Consider the following 14,269-nt stretch of genomic DNA (forward strand, 5'->3'; position numbering starts at 1 on the left):
TTGAGGGTTTCACTCTCAGGCCGCATCAGGGGTGTGGGCCGGGGATGCGGTCCTGGCAGCCAGGAAGAGTGCTTTCCTGCCTGTGGCTTAATTTCTGCTCTATACCTTTTGATTTCAGTTACGTAGGGAGGGTGAAGAAGCAAAGAGAAAACTGGTGTTAGCCTTGGTTGGGTATTCACCAGGAGCAGTAAGCACTTTGTGGCCTAATCTTAGATGTATTTTTAAATACGTTTCTAATTTTATTTGGCAAACTTTTTTGCATCCCAGAGAACAATTATCGCCCATCTTGGGTTTCTGTGCTGGCCTGTCCCACATAGTGAAAGACTGAAGACTTATAAACAATGATTAAACCATTTCTTCCTGTGTTTTTTCCTCATTGGGATTCACTGTATCTCCCCAAGGCTCAACTAAACCAAACAAGATCAATGAAATTTATTCGTGGCTCTAAATAAACTTCAGACATAAAAGACAGCCCTGTCCTTGGTGCCCCCGCCTGCACTCAGAAAGCAGAAGTGATCTGTGCCAGGAGCGACGACGGGAGGCGTGGATTAGGGGTTGGTGAAGGAGATCTTTCCTGCCGGCACGGCAGGAACGGGATTTCTGGGTTGCATTACTGTCCCTCCAACTGGAAGATGCAGTCCCCTCACCTGACATGGAGGGGTCCTCAGACAGTGAGTACTGAGGGGAGTGGATCCACTGCCATAGGCACCCCAAGCTCAGTGTCGGGCCCAGGGCTGGCAGAGTCCCCCGATGTCCTCTTGCCCCAGCTCCCCCCTCGCCGTGCCTACCACTGCACCTGAGGCTGCCGGAGCCACATATGGATGAACAGGGCACCTGCTGGGTGCCCTGAACGCCACAAGCATCGCTTCATCCCGTCCCCACGATGGCCCACACTGTTTGCAGGCAAAGAACTGGAACCTTAGCAATGTTAAGGCATTTCCCCAGAGGCCCACAGCTGGGAAACGGCAGAGCTGGGAGGGGGCCCAGGAGGTGCCCAGCGTTGCTCCTCTATGACTCTTCTAAGCTTCAAGCTTGGTGCGGATGTAACACAAGGAACTTTCATTTTCAACTGGTTGTGTGACCATAACTAAGTCAAATAACCTCCTCGACCCTCACTTTCCACCTCGTTAAACTAAGAGTTAGAATCGTGTTCACTGAATAAATGCTCCCTGGGCATCTACTATGGCTGAGGCACAGTCCCCGTCCTCGTGGAACTTGTCACAGCAGCTGCAGCGGACCTGTCGCTGAGTACTCTCTGATCAACACTGTGGGGTCTGCGTCGTTGTGGGGAGTTTAAGAACAGCAGCAACTACAGTACCACAGCCTTCACGGAGCGAGTGCTGGCTCAGGCACAGCACCATCCTGGGTGCTTGCAAGCACGACCTGGCCTAGTTCTCCCCGTCTAGGCGGTCGGGGTCCTATTATTCTCGTCTTACAGGTGAGAAAAGCTGGGCTCGGAGATCTCTAACATGCCCGTTCTGTACAGCTTGGAAATGGCAGCACAGGAATTCCGACTTGCACAGGTCTGACCCTAGAGCCCACTCACTGTGCTCTTCTAAGCGAGGCTCCACGCCAGCTAGTTATCCTTTTCTGTAGGGGCTCTTCTTCCCACCTGACTCTCCGTCATTTCAGGAGGGGGTGTCTACTGATACATGTTTAAGGAATGAGAGAGTCCTTCCCTCGTTCCCTGTGGTCACAGACATTCCCCGTAGTATGTGTTTTGTGGTGGAGTCGTTTTCAGAGATTGAACCTTGGGCTGCCTGCATCAGAATCACCTGGGGTGCTCATTCAAGTGCAGATTCCTGGGTCCCCGTACAGGGTCTACTGAATCCAACTCTCCTGATAGGAGGTCTGGGAATCTGCATTTCCGACTAACCTTCTGGGAGAGTCTTAGTCTTGCTAAAATGTGAGCCTTGGGTGTGGATGAGCCCTGGCAGCACCGTCTGTCATATGCATTATATGATTTTTCTCCAAATTCAGTTCCCTGTGGTTTAAATCCCTGCGGCTTGAATTATCTGGCCTTAAAGACAAAGCTGCCCTCAGAGGCACCTCTGTGTTCGCTGCACCTGACAGCCAGCTTGCCGGGGAGTTCCGTGTTGTCCCTGAAAACCCGAGTCCTGGCTGAAAGCTTTCCTGCACGAAGATAAGGTTCTCTCTGGGATGAGATCCCACTGTTAAGTCAGGTGTGTGCTTTGCGTGACTTGTTTTTCTCCTAGGAGATATTCATAGTCAGGGCTCTGAAGTTCAAAGGGCCAGTGGGGAGAGGCTCACTGCGCAGGAATTCCAGACCCACAGTCAGGGGCTCTCACCCACCCACTGAGGGGACCCCCAGGTCAGGGGCCCCAGTGAAGTCAGAGCCCAGAGCCCTCAGCGGGAGGGCTTTGAGGGGCTGCCCGCCTGCTCCCCACCCCAGCCTGGCCTCTGCTGCTCTGAGCCAAAGTCTGCTGATGGCGGATTCAGGGGCGGGGGGCAGGCTTTGAAGTCGGACAGACCTGGGCTTAAGGCCCGGCCTTACTGTTTACTGGCTGGATGATCTCATTCCTCCAAGCCCCTGTTTCCTGCCTTGTAGGGTACAGACGGCAATAAGCATACCACTTGCATGGTTTATGAGGATTAAATGAAATGACGCAGGCTAACTCCCAGCACACGATAACGGCTCAGTTCTAGGGAAGGGTTCTTACCCGCTCCCTGCCTGCAAGCGGAAGCCCCCCCCTTCCCTCACCCTCATGCTCCTCAGCAGCTGCGCTTTAGAAATGCTACAGGGCGCTCCCTCTGCCACCTGCTGCCTGCCAGCGCCTGCCAGGCTGCAGGACCAGCCCTGGGAGCTCCTCACGCCCCCTCTGCTTCGCCCAGGTTCACTCAGTCCCCTCAGTCTCCTTCGCATTATTTGGACTTTTACGGTCACATCTCAGTTAAACGAAAAACACTTAGAAGTCAAGGTTCCATGTTCGGAACCCCATCAAGGACCCGGAGAAAAACAAGCAAAAAGTGTTACAAAGCCTGAATACTATAGCTCATGTTTTTAAATGCAGAGAACTCACAACCTAGTTGGCATTGCTTTAGAAACAGTCACGACACACCTTAAGTGAGAGGCAGGAGACCTTGGGCAGCAGGAATGCTGCCACACATAGGCGCTTGCTGAGAGCAGCAAGAAGAAACCCTTGAAAACTCACAGCCAAGAGAAAGAGAGGATGGGAAAAAAGGGAGGGAAGGGGGAGAGAAAAGAAGGGACAGAGGGGACAACTGGTTGGAATATTATCATCAATTAAAAGGAATAAAATGCCGAGTCACTTAGATGAACTTTGGAAACTTTATGCTACCTGAAAGAAACCGGTGGCAGAAGGCCGCATAGTGTGTGTTTTCCTTTGACTGATATGCAGTGGTCAGAATAGACAAGTCCATACGGACAATAAACAGATTAGTGACTCTCAGGGCTGAGGGTGTTGGGAGTAATGAAATTATTCTAAAATTGATTGTGGTGATGGTCTCACAACTCTGCGAATATAATGAGAACCAATAAATACATTCTTTTAAAAAAAAAATAGTCCAAAAAGTTTGATGTCATTCATTGAAGGACAGTAATTCTCTAGAAGGTGTGGTGGGGGCGCATCTAGGAGGTCCCCAAGACGTTTTCAGGGGTTAAAACTATGATTAAGGTCAAAACTATTATTATGCAGTATTAAGGCCTTACATGGCCTTTTCACTCCCATTGCCTCGTGGGTGTGCAGTGGAGTTTTTCCAGAGGTTCCATGACATGTGATGACATGGTAGCTCTGAAGGCTAGTGGCATGTGTGCCTCTGTATTCTTGTGTTTTAAATTTCTCTCGGTCTTAATTCTTAATACAGCCAATGTTGACAGATATAACGCACATAAAACAAAAGCTCATTGGGGTACTTGATAATTTTTTAAAGTGTAAAGGAATCCTGAGGCCAAAACATTTCAAATCCACGAGTTAAAAGAGAAACTGCTACTGCACCCCATAATCGTAGCATTCCTGCCTGACAGCAGAGCAGTGTCTTGGGTTTTCAACTATGAACCCTGCCTGCAGGCCACAGAAGGCTCCCATGGTGCCCCACAGGGCCTCCCCTGTAGCTTTCAGCATGGCCTCCCTTGTGAGCATTTACTATGTATGGGCACAGCATCTTTCCTGCCTGACATACCCCATCTTTACAGGGACCCTGAGAGGCAGGTGCTGTCATTACCCCCTTTACAGAGGAGGAAACTGAGTCAGAGGCTAAGTAACTTGTCAAAGGTCCCAAAGCTAATGGATGATGGAGCCTGAACTTGAACCCAGGCAGTCTGGCTCCAGGGTCAGCTCTCTTAAGCAGGATGTTCTACTAGCCCCTCTTAGCCATCCAGACCCTGTAGCTACAGGTCAGTCTCACCACTTCCCCAGGAGGGCCCAGGCTGGGGAGAAGCGCATGGAGTTGAAAGTCAAGAGACTAGAGTTGAAGACCTGGCTCTTCCGCTTGCGTCTGTGTAATTCAAGCAAGTTATTTATCTTCCCTGAGCCTTGGTTTCTTCATCTAAAACGTTAGGGTGATCATGGGACCTATTCCAAAACTTGTTGGTGGGATTGTATAAAATACTGCAAAGCAATATGGAGCTATGGGGAACCAGGTCCAGCCAAGGCCGGGCTGGCTGTGACTGGAGAAGTTATTTAACCACTCCGAGCCTTAGTTTCATCCTCCATATAATGGAGATAATAAAACACTTGATAGGAGATTTAAATAAGACTGCAAGTCTGAAAGGGCTTAGGCAGCTCAGCACAGGTTAGCTGTTGTTATGCACAAGGGATTGGCAAGTTGCAAAGCAGGACAATACTAGTACTGTAATGAGGCTGGTCTTTAGCTCTAAGGCAAACCAAGTTCCTGTTACTATTTGGGACAGGGAGACATCAATGACATCATGGTCTTGGCACGCTCCAGCTTTGAAAGGAGTCTGTGCCCTAGGATTTTGCAACTCCATGTGGTCTCAACCAGCAGCAGCAGCAGCTGGGAGCGTGTCAGCAATGCAGACTCTCAGGTCCCACCCAGGCCTCCCGAGTCAGAATCTGCATTTTGACAAGATCCCCAGCTAATTCCTATACACACTCAAGTTTAAAAAACACTGGTGTCGCATGGAAAGAAAGAATGGTAATGGTAGATTTTGGCCTGGGATGGGAAGGGTTAATATTTAGTTTGGCTCCTGCCAAGGCACCGGAAACAGAAGGTTCCAGAGATTGAAGTGTATGGACTGATGGGACAGGAAGGCTCCCTTCCTGCCTGTGTCCTGGACTGCCAGGGCTCCAGCCTGGGGCCCGCACTGCGCCTCGGGCTGTGATGAGGAAGGGCCCCGGGCCTGCAAAGCAGAGGGCATGCTGGGACAAAGGGAGGCCTAAGTGCCTCTTCTCGGGCCACCTGGACTCAGAGTTGCCGGAATAAGCCTGGGAGGTTCAGTCCTCAGGCTAAGGCCACATGAGGTCTGAGGCAGAGTGGAGAAGCCCAGAGGAATGTCACAGTTAACTGAGCAGGGCTCTCCCAAGGGTGGCCAGCACTGGGACAGCTGTGTGAAGGCCTCTGAGGTCTCCCTGTTGCACCCAGCCTCGCCCTCTGTCCCCTGTTCCCCTGGCCTCTAGGGGGTGGGAGCAGGGCTGTGACCATGCTTCCTCTGCAGTGCTGGAGCAGCTGCTCCCCGAGCTCACGGGACTGCTCAGCCTCCTGGACCACGAGTATCTCAGCGACACCACCCTGGAGAAGAAGATGGCCGTGGCCTCCATCCTGCAGAGCCTGCAGCCTCTCCCAGGTCAGACGTCAGCACTCTGCCCAGAGCCCCTCAGGACCCTCAGTAGCTCCCCAGGGCTGCTGGCAGGAGGAAGCCCAAGCCTCACAGCATAGCATTCAACACTTTGTGTGGTCTGGCCAATGTCCTCATCCACTTCGGCCCTTCTCCGCCACAACCCTGCCTGTGCTGTCTGTGCTTCTCCACCCCCACCGCACTACAAATTCACACACACAACGCACATGCCACACACAGATACACACCACAAACCACACTCACATGTACACCACGTTCTCACATACACCTCACATGCACAGCACATCCGTAACAAATATACACTATATGTGACACATACCACGCTCTCACCAACGCCATGCACTCACATTCACAGCACACATGACACATCTCTCACACCCCACATGCTCTCACACACAACAAACATACACATCACACACTCCTGTACACAGACGCACACTGACACACACCATCTTTATGCGTTGGCCCCACACTGTTATTCATTCCCCACCCTCTGCTTCCCACAGCTTCTCTGCCTGTCTTCCCAGCAGCAAGGCCTCCTCGCCTGTTCCAGCCTTTTCTCTACACCCATCAGCCCCCAAGATGATATGTGTACATCCAGAGCTCAGTGAGCCCTGATGTGCTGGCCCCGTGTCCCGCACTACTGAAGGCATCTGAGTGACACGCTGGGAGGTCACTACTCAGTGATTCTCTGAGCCTCACTTCCCAGTGACAAAGCAGGTCGAAGTCACTGGCTGCCTTCACAGGACTGGGCGGAGGAAGGGGCAATGGTCATTGAGCTGGCTGGAGCCCCTGCCCCCAGCCACTCCAGGGCGGCCCCTGGATTCTGTCTTCTATTCTGGGCTCCAAGCATCCTTTCACTTGGAGGAGATCCTCAGTAACAATGTAAAAATGAAAACAAGGTTTGAAAACTAAAGAAATCATTTTGGTTGTGCACATGCTTTGCAAACTGAATCTTGTAGCCTGTGCAGCGGGGAGACCTGGCCCCTCCTCAGAGTCAGCATCCGCGGGGCCCGTCCTCCTCACTGTGGGTGTGTTCTCCTTCCTCCCAGAAAAAGAAGTCTCCTATCTGTATGTGAACACAGCCGACCTCCACTCCGGGCCCAGCTTCGTGGAGTCCCTTTTTGAAGAATTTGGTAAGTGACCCTCTCCCCACCTCAGTCTCTGAAAGGGCCCCTGACTGGGCCGAGAGATACCTGCACCTGGGCCTGGCTCCAACATGACAACAATGGTCACTTTAGGCAAGTCCCCGAGCCTCTCTGGGCCCTGCCACATCTGAAAGTCTAGTCAATGTACGGTAATAGGAAATGACCCCCAAATTTTGAGGACAGGAAAGGATGAACGTGCAGGCAAGGAAGGTCTGGCACATGGGGCATTGTCTTGCCTGCTACCTCGCATTCATGAGCAGTGGCCGCTGGGACCGTGGGTTGAACAGTGCAGTGGCACCATGGGCCTGGGAGCAGCCACGCTGGGCTGGTGCCGTGTGTGTGTGTGTGTGTGTGTGTGTGTGTGTGTGTGTAATGAGTGTTTTATCTCAAGAGGAGGCTCAACCCAGGGAGAAAGCTATGGGTCAAGTGAGAGAGTGTTAGGGGCTGACAGACTTAGGGAAGACATTGCTTTCATGACATAACCCTGACAAATTTGCACAGCACTGTACCAAACGTTATCTCATTCGATCTTCTCCATAACCCTGAGAGATAGACAAGGCTGGTTTACAGATGAGAAGACCGAGTCTCAGAGCGATGAAGTCATCGGTCGTTAGGGTTACTAATGGAGTTGGTATTGGAGGCCTTCTGACCCCAAATCCAGCCTCTTCCTGCTCTGCCTTGCTCATCCTCGGCTTTCTCTGCCCAACGACCTGACGCTTCATAGACTGTGACCTGAGCGAACTTCGGGATATGCCGGAGGACGATGGGGAGCCCGGCAAAGGAGCCAGCCCTGAGCCAGCCAAGAGCCCGTCTCTGAAACATGTGAGTCATGGGCTGGCTTCCCACACCCTCAGGCCCTTTGCTCCTCTGGAGGGGGCAAGGGAAGCGGCCCCCCTGATGCTGGGGACGCTCCTGGATGTGCAGGGCCCTGTTCTCTCTTCCGTGCGGTAGTTGAGGGCAGAAACTGACTCACGCTGACTGTGCCCCTGCTGAGCAGGGATCATGTCCCTTTAGGCCCAAAGGATGGCCCAAAGAGTCTGTCATGACTTGTGCTTGCAGTAACACAGATGGAGTGATAGGGAGAGCTCTGGGCCAGAAACTGCGTGGCCTTTACCCTCTTCCCTCCTGCTGTGTGGCCTCTGAGCCTGAGCTTTTCACCTACAAAATGAAGGTTTGGATCATATCTCGGGTTCCCAGCCTTGGGGCCAGAGAGTTAGGTCAAGGGACCCATAATCACATCAAGCACTGTGTCTCAACTGCATAACTCACTATCAGCAGCTTCAGCCGTTCCAACTGTTGACAACTTACTGTGTCCTTTACATGCGCACAGCAACGGAGAGAGGTTCTCCGCATTTTACAGGAAAGGAAACTGAGGCTCAGAGAGAGTAAGTGACATGCTGATGTCCCACAACTAGAAAGTCACAGAGTGTGGCTGTAAAGCCAGGGTTCCCTGGCCCCCAGAGCCTACACTCTTGGCCACGAGGCGACACTGCCTCACTAAATGACATCTCACATTTACTTGTCCCGCTGCTCCTCGTGTGTGTGAAGAGGTGCTTATAGGGCACTGCAGAACTCACAGTAGCTTTTGGTAATTCTGCATGTGCTCACTCAAGCGTGTAACTCCTTCTGTGTGACAGTCCACAAAACTTTTAGACATTACAGAAGCCCTGCTGCTTAAATAACTTGGATAAAAACACAGGACCAACCAAACACTCTGAAGGTTTCCCAGCTTTGCCCTTCTGAAAGTCTATCAGATATTATAGCTACTCAGTCAGATCTTGCCTTACAGGAGCGCCTGCCTCCCTCTCCCAGCCTCCTTCCTGTCATTCTGCTGCTCCCCTCTGCTCTCCTGGCCTTCTTAGTCTCACATACCTCCTCCTTCTCCCTCCAGGCAGCAGACCTGCCTCCACCGCTCCCAAACAGGCCTCCGCCTGAGGACTACTATGAGGAGGCCCTTCCCCTGGGGCCAGGCAAGTCCCCTGAGTACATCAGCTCTCACAGTAAGTTCTGGTCCCCTTGGGAGTAGAGGGCAAGGAGAGTAGGAGGCTCCTCTCCTGAAGCTCCAAGCCTGGCACCCGCCAGCCATGCCCACCCCCTGAGGAGTAGCTGCCTGAGCATATGGCCTCTTTAATGACGTCCTGGGTACATCAGTGGGTGTGGACCCAGGGGTCAGGAGTTTGGGCTCTAGTCCCAGTTCTGCATGGCCTTAGGCAATCCCCTTCCTCTCTACGGGCCTCTGTTCCCTTACCCTTAAAATAAGAAAGAAGGGTAGATACATGCATGTAAATGCACTAGGGGGGAGATGCACAGACGACCACTACAACCTTTGCCTAGCCCTGAAGCCAGTGCTAACCTCAGTGCTCCTCCTCAGTGGACTAGTGAACTAGGGCATGTTTCAGCAGAATCACAGATTACAGGCGGATTAGGTTATGTAGGCTATGAAGTCAAAGCATATGATAAAAAAGCACATGGTCAAAATCAGAGGTCTTCAGCGGAGAGTGTGGGCACCCAGGGGATTTATGATATTTTGTGGGAGAAGTATCAGAAGTTTCATTTACATTTAGATCCATAGCTCTTTTAAAAATTCCTATGTGAATGTTTTATAGAATTTATTAGCTAATAATAGCATGAAGCTTCTAATTAGTTTAAATATAATTATGTATATATATATATAATATAGACATACATAATAATTATTTATGCATGTGTAATTTATACATAAATATAATTATAGTTCATGATTATATTTTTACCGGTAGGTGAGCACAATAAAATAATTTAGAGGGCACTAGTACAAATTATCTTTGAAAAATCTCTTAGCCTGGCCAGCATAGCTCAGTGGTTGAGCGTTGACCTATGAACCAGGAGGTCACGGTTCGATTCCCAGTCAGGGCACATGCCCGGGTTTCGGGCTTGATCCCCAGTGTGGAGCATGCAGGAGGCAGCCAATCAATGATTCCCTCTTATCATTGATGTTTCCATCTCTCTCGCCCTCTCTCTTCCTCTCTAAAATCAATAAAAATATATTTAAAAACTAAAAAATCTCTTAAGTTGACCACAAAAGGAGAGTGTCTGGTTTTGACTTGTTCTCAATCGGTCTCCTCCAGTGTTACAAGAGGTGGCTATTCCTTTGAGGATCAGATAAGTCACTGGCTTGGGTGTGGGGACTTAGCAATCCATACAAGAAAGTACATGATGTTCAGTTGCCAAGATCACATCTGGTTCTCCTGGTAACTTGGGAGAACAATAGCCTGACATGGATAGTAGGTTGGTGAGATGGAATTCAGGGAAAGGACTATCATAGGATGTCATTGTAATTGCTTTTGTGCTGTCAAGTCATAGATTAAGAAAAGTCATAGTGAGGCCCAGAAGGGGCTTTCATCTCAAGTGCTAAGAAATGATGGGAAGGAACAGCAATTTAGGTGGAGTGCCACAATGTACTATGATGTACATTGAAATAAAACCCTCTACACCAGAAAGAAAGAAAGAAAGAAAGAAAGAAAGAAAGAAAGAAAGAAAGAAAGAAAGAAAGAAAGAAAGAAAGAAAGAAAGAAAGGAAGAAAGAAAGAACATGATGGTTTTTTGATGACCCAGCATAGTATTTGAACATGTATATGAAAATGTTTGTGTGCTGGAATATTTTCCAACCACAAAAAAAGTAAATAGCCCTAACTGATTTGGCTTAGTAGTTAGAGCGTTGGCCCAAGGACCAAAGGGTTGCAGGCTCGATCCTTGGCCCAGGTCAGGGCATGTGTAGGAGGCAATCAATTGATGTGTCTCTCTTGCATCAATGTTTCTCTCTCTCTCTCCCCCATCCTCCCTCCCATTCTCTCTGGAAATCACGGGAACAATATCCTCAGGTGAGGATTTTTTTTTTTAAGTAAATAAAATAGGTCTCCTGTGCTGATCAGAAAAGAATTCCAAGATACATTCACTGAAAAAAATCAAACACATAATACTGCATATGACATGATTCCACTTATTTTTAACAGTATATATGCACATGCATTCATTTTAACAATTTTTCTAGGATATGCAAGAGACTCAACAGTGCTTTCCTGTGGGAAATGAATAGAAAACTGGGTGAAGGGAATATATATTCCCACTCAAATTCTTTTCTACTGATTATGCTTTTCACCATGGGCATATATATTTTTTATTGTAGTAAAACACACGTAACAGGAAATTGACCATTTCAACCACTTTAAAGTGTCCAATCAATGGCATTTAATACATTCACAGTGCTGTGCAGCCATCACCACTATCTCGTTCCCAAACATTCTCATCACTGCAGAAGGAAACGCCATACCCATTAAGCAATCACTCCCTATTCCCCTCCCCTCCCCTAAGCCCCTGCCAATCACCAATCTGCTTTCTCTATGGATTTGCCTTTTCTGGATACTTCATATAATAGAATCATACAATGTGTGGCCTTTCGATTCTCGCTTATTTCACTTAGCATAACGTTTTCAAGGTCCATCCATGGCACTGCATATATCTCCCTTTTTCTGGCCAAATAATATTCCACATTTTGTTTATTCATCCACCAGATGGACATTTGGGTTGTTTCCGCTTTGGGCCACTGTGGCGTAGTATTTTTATGATTGCTAACTAGTTCAAACAAAGTGAAACAGTGAGGTTGGACAGGTGATCAGTGGCTTTCTCCAGCCTTCATAGCCGTGGGGTCTACTGTCACTGTTAGCAGCTGTTTGTCTGTGGAGCAGGTGACTTTTATTTACGCCACTGGAAAAGAGGGGGGGGGGGGGGCGGAGGAGGGGAATGAAGTGCTCTGTGCCCTGATCCCAGGTCGAGCCCCTCAGATGAGGCTCCTCCACCTCCCCACAGAGCTCACCCCCCTCTCAGCTGGCATGGAGAAGCCGCCTCTGGAAGCAGCAGGCATCCTGGGGCAGTAGGGAAGGGAGGGCCTCAGGAAGGGCCAGGAAGCTTGTCCAGGGAAAGAGTGCCAAGCCCATCAGGGAGTATCCTTCCTTTCACACAGAATCCAGCCCCAGGTGTCTGAGCACTTTGGCCAGGCCCACCGTCCCTCTTCTCCCTCACCCCTCTTCCTCCCCTGCCCCCACACCCCTGGTCCTGACCCTCCCAGTCCACCTCACAGGGCATGCCACCAGCGCGTGAGGCCTCAGAGTGCCTGCTGGGAAAGGCAGGCTCTGAGCCACACTTGGGAGACAGAACTGGCTGTCCCAGTCGCTGAGAACTCGAGCACTGCCATCCTCCGGAAACAGATGGACAGCAGGGCCTGGGAGCCCAGAGCAGTGCTCGGAAGAACAGTGTGGTGCGAGAGCGAGCTGGACTGGGTGAAGGAAGGCTTTCTGAAGAGGGGATATGCCGCTGTCCCCTAAGCTGGCAGCCTTGGTCTCATCCAGGCTCTGTCACTCGCAAAATGTGTGTAGCTCAGTTTCCTCGTCTGTAAAATGGGGCTGATTCCTACATCCCTGCACTCTGGGAACTGGAGGAGACCATAAGAATAATGTGCCATGCACTGTGCTGAGAGTTTATATGCCTGATATCACTAATCCGTGGGGGAAACTGTGCTTGTCACTTTAAGATGAAGAAGGTGAAACGCAGATAAAGCCGTTTTCTTTCCAAGGTCACTCAGCAAATGATGGAGGAGGATTTAAACTGAAATCTGATCAATCCCAACACATAAGCCCTTAACCCACTGAACTTCCGAGTGTGCTCCAGAGACGGTCTACATCAAAATAACCTTTTATTTTTTCAAATCCAACTCCTCGGAGTTCGATATAGTTTCAATTTTAACATATGTTTTAAAATGTCCTATTAAATAGCTGGGGGATTTTAAAGTGCAGAGTCCTCAGCCCCATCCATCCCAGTGAATCCGAATTTCTGGGGATACAACCCAAGGATCGGCAATTTAAAAAGACACCTGGTAATTCTGAATAGAAGAAACGGTGAGATAACCCCACCCCTGTACTGTGCTGCGCCCCTGAGTGGGATTGTGCTGTGAAAATCCAGCACAGGCAGCTGCTGTATTCACTCTGACATGCATTAGTATTATCTCCTCTAGTCCATTTCCTCCTTTGTAGTCACAGAGGCTTAGAAGGAGAATTGCTTTGATACAAAGAGGGGGATGTATCAGGAAGTGAGCAGAAGGGCTGAGGTGGCAGAGAATGCGGCAAAGGCGGCACAGGAAGGGGGCTGGGATACCACTCCGTGTAGTACAGGGACCAAGACTCACGTCCACAGTGCTCTGGGGTCAGTGAGGAGGGGCTGGCCACGCTCTGCCTGCGAAGGTCAGAGACAAGAACGTCGAGCTGGGTCTTGAAGGGTGAGTAGGAGTTCTCCGAGAGAAAATGACAGAGCACAGGAGTAGCATGAACGAGGCCTGGAGGTGTGACAAGGCCCACCAGGACAGTTCCTGGTGACAGGAGCACAGAGGGCATGTGGGGAGCTGCAGTAGATGAGACACATTGAGGAGGCCACACCCTGGCCGGGAGGGCTGCACAGAGGGCCACTCTCTCCCCTGAGTGGGCAATGGTATCCAGGATCTTCCCCAGCCCTGGCCCCTGGAGTCTGCCTGCATTTTTCCAAAGTGCGGCTCCTTCTGCCAACCCCACAGATGGCTGCAGCCCAGCCCACTCCATTGTGGATGGCTACTACGAGGACGCAGACAGCAGCTACCCCTCGACCAGGATGAACGGAGAAATGAAGAGCTCCTGTAAGTACCAGGCAGGCCTTCAGTAGGGTTCTGTCCCCTTGACCTGACCCTTGGCATGCATGTGCCCAACCCCCTGACCCCATTAGTGTCCCCATGGAGGCCTCAAAGCCCTTGTCCTCAATGACCTTGGGATTCAGGGGAAAGATCACCAGCACAGGAGTCAGGAGCCCCTGATGGAGCCCTTGCCCTGACTCTTGGTGACCGACCTTAGACAAGTCATTCATTCTCTTTGAGCCTCCAGTTTCGTTATGTATAAAATGGGGAGTTGCTGGAGTGTCGTGAGAATGACTTGAGACAGTGGATGCAAAGATGATGGGGTAGTGACAGTCGCTGATGTTTACTGAGCACTCACTCACTGCCAGGCACTTAGCCAAACACTCCACATTCACTGACTCTCGCAACAGCCCAAACGGGCAGATACTATGATACTGTTGTTCACTGTGACGGTTTTACTGATGAGGAAACGGAAGCTCTGAGAAGTAAAGTCACCAAGGCCACAAAGCTAGTGGCAAAGGTAAAGCACAGCGCCCATGCGGTGTTTAGCCATTACCATAACCACACCTCACACCCACCCCTTCGTGGTCCTGGGGCCCAGAGCGGGGATGCCTTCGAAGGGGTAGGGAGGTG

At 50.4% G+C, this 14,269-nt stretch overlaps 1 protein-coding gene across 3 annotated transcripts in view; it reads left to right on the top strand.

Moving 5' to 3' along the window:
- The window catches only part of AFAP1L1 (actin filament associated protein 1 like 1), a 58,198-nt gene that overhangs the window by 21,141 nt on the left and 22,788 nt on the right, over positions 1 to 14,269 (top strand). For all 3 annotated transcript variants that reach the window (XR_009453096.1, XM_059698858.1, XM_059698857.1), the window contains exons 2-6: positions 5,657 to 5,785; positions 6,850 to 6,933; positions 7,670 to 7,767; positions 8,837 to 8,945; positions 13,544 to 13,642. Coding sequence is in view for 2 of the 3 variants with exons in the window: in XM_059698858.1 (XP_059554841.1) it covers positions 5,657 to 5,785; positions 6,850 to 6,933; positions 7,670 to 7,767; positions 8,837 to 8,945; positions 13,544 to 13,642 (519 nt within the window). In the remaining variant the exon portion in view is untranslated. The remainder of the gene's footprint in view (positions 1 to 5,656; positions 5,786 to 6,849; positions 6,934 to 7,669; positions 7,768 to 8,836; positions 8,946 to 13,543; positions 13,643 to 14,269) is intronic.

Source organism: Myotis daubentonii, chromosome 5 (genome assembly GCF_963259705.1).
Source record: "Myotis daubentonii chromosome 5, mMyoDau2.1, whole genome shotgun sequence".
Lineage (NCBI taxonomy): Eukaryota > Metazoa > Chordata > Mammalia > Chiroptera > Vespertilionidae > Myotis > Myotis daubentonii.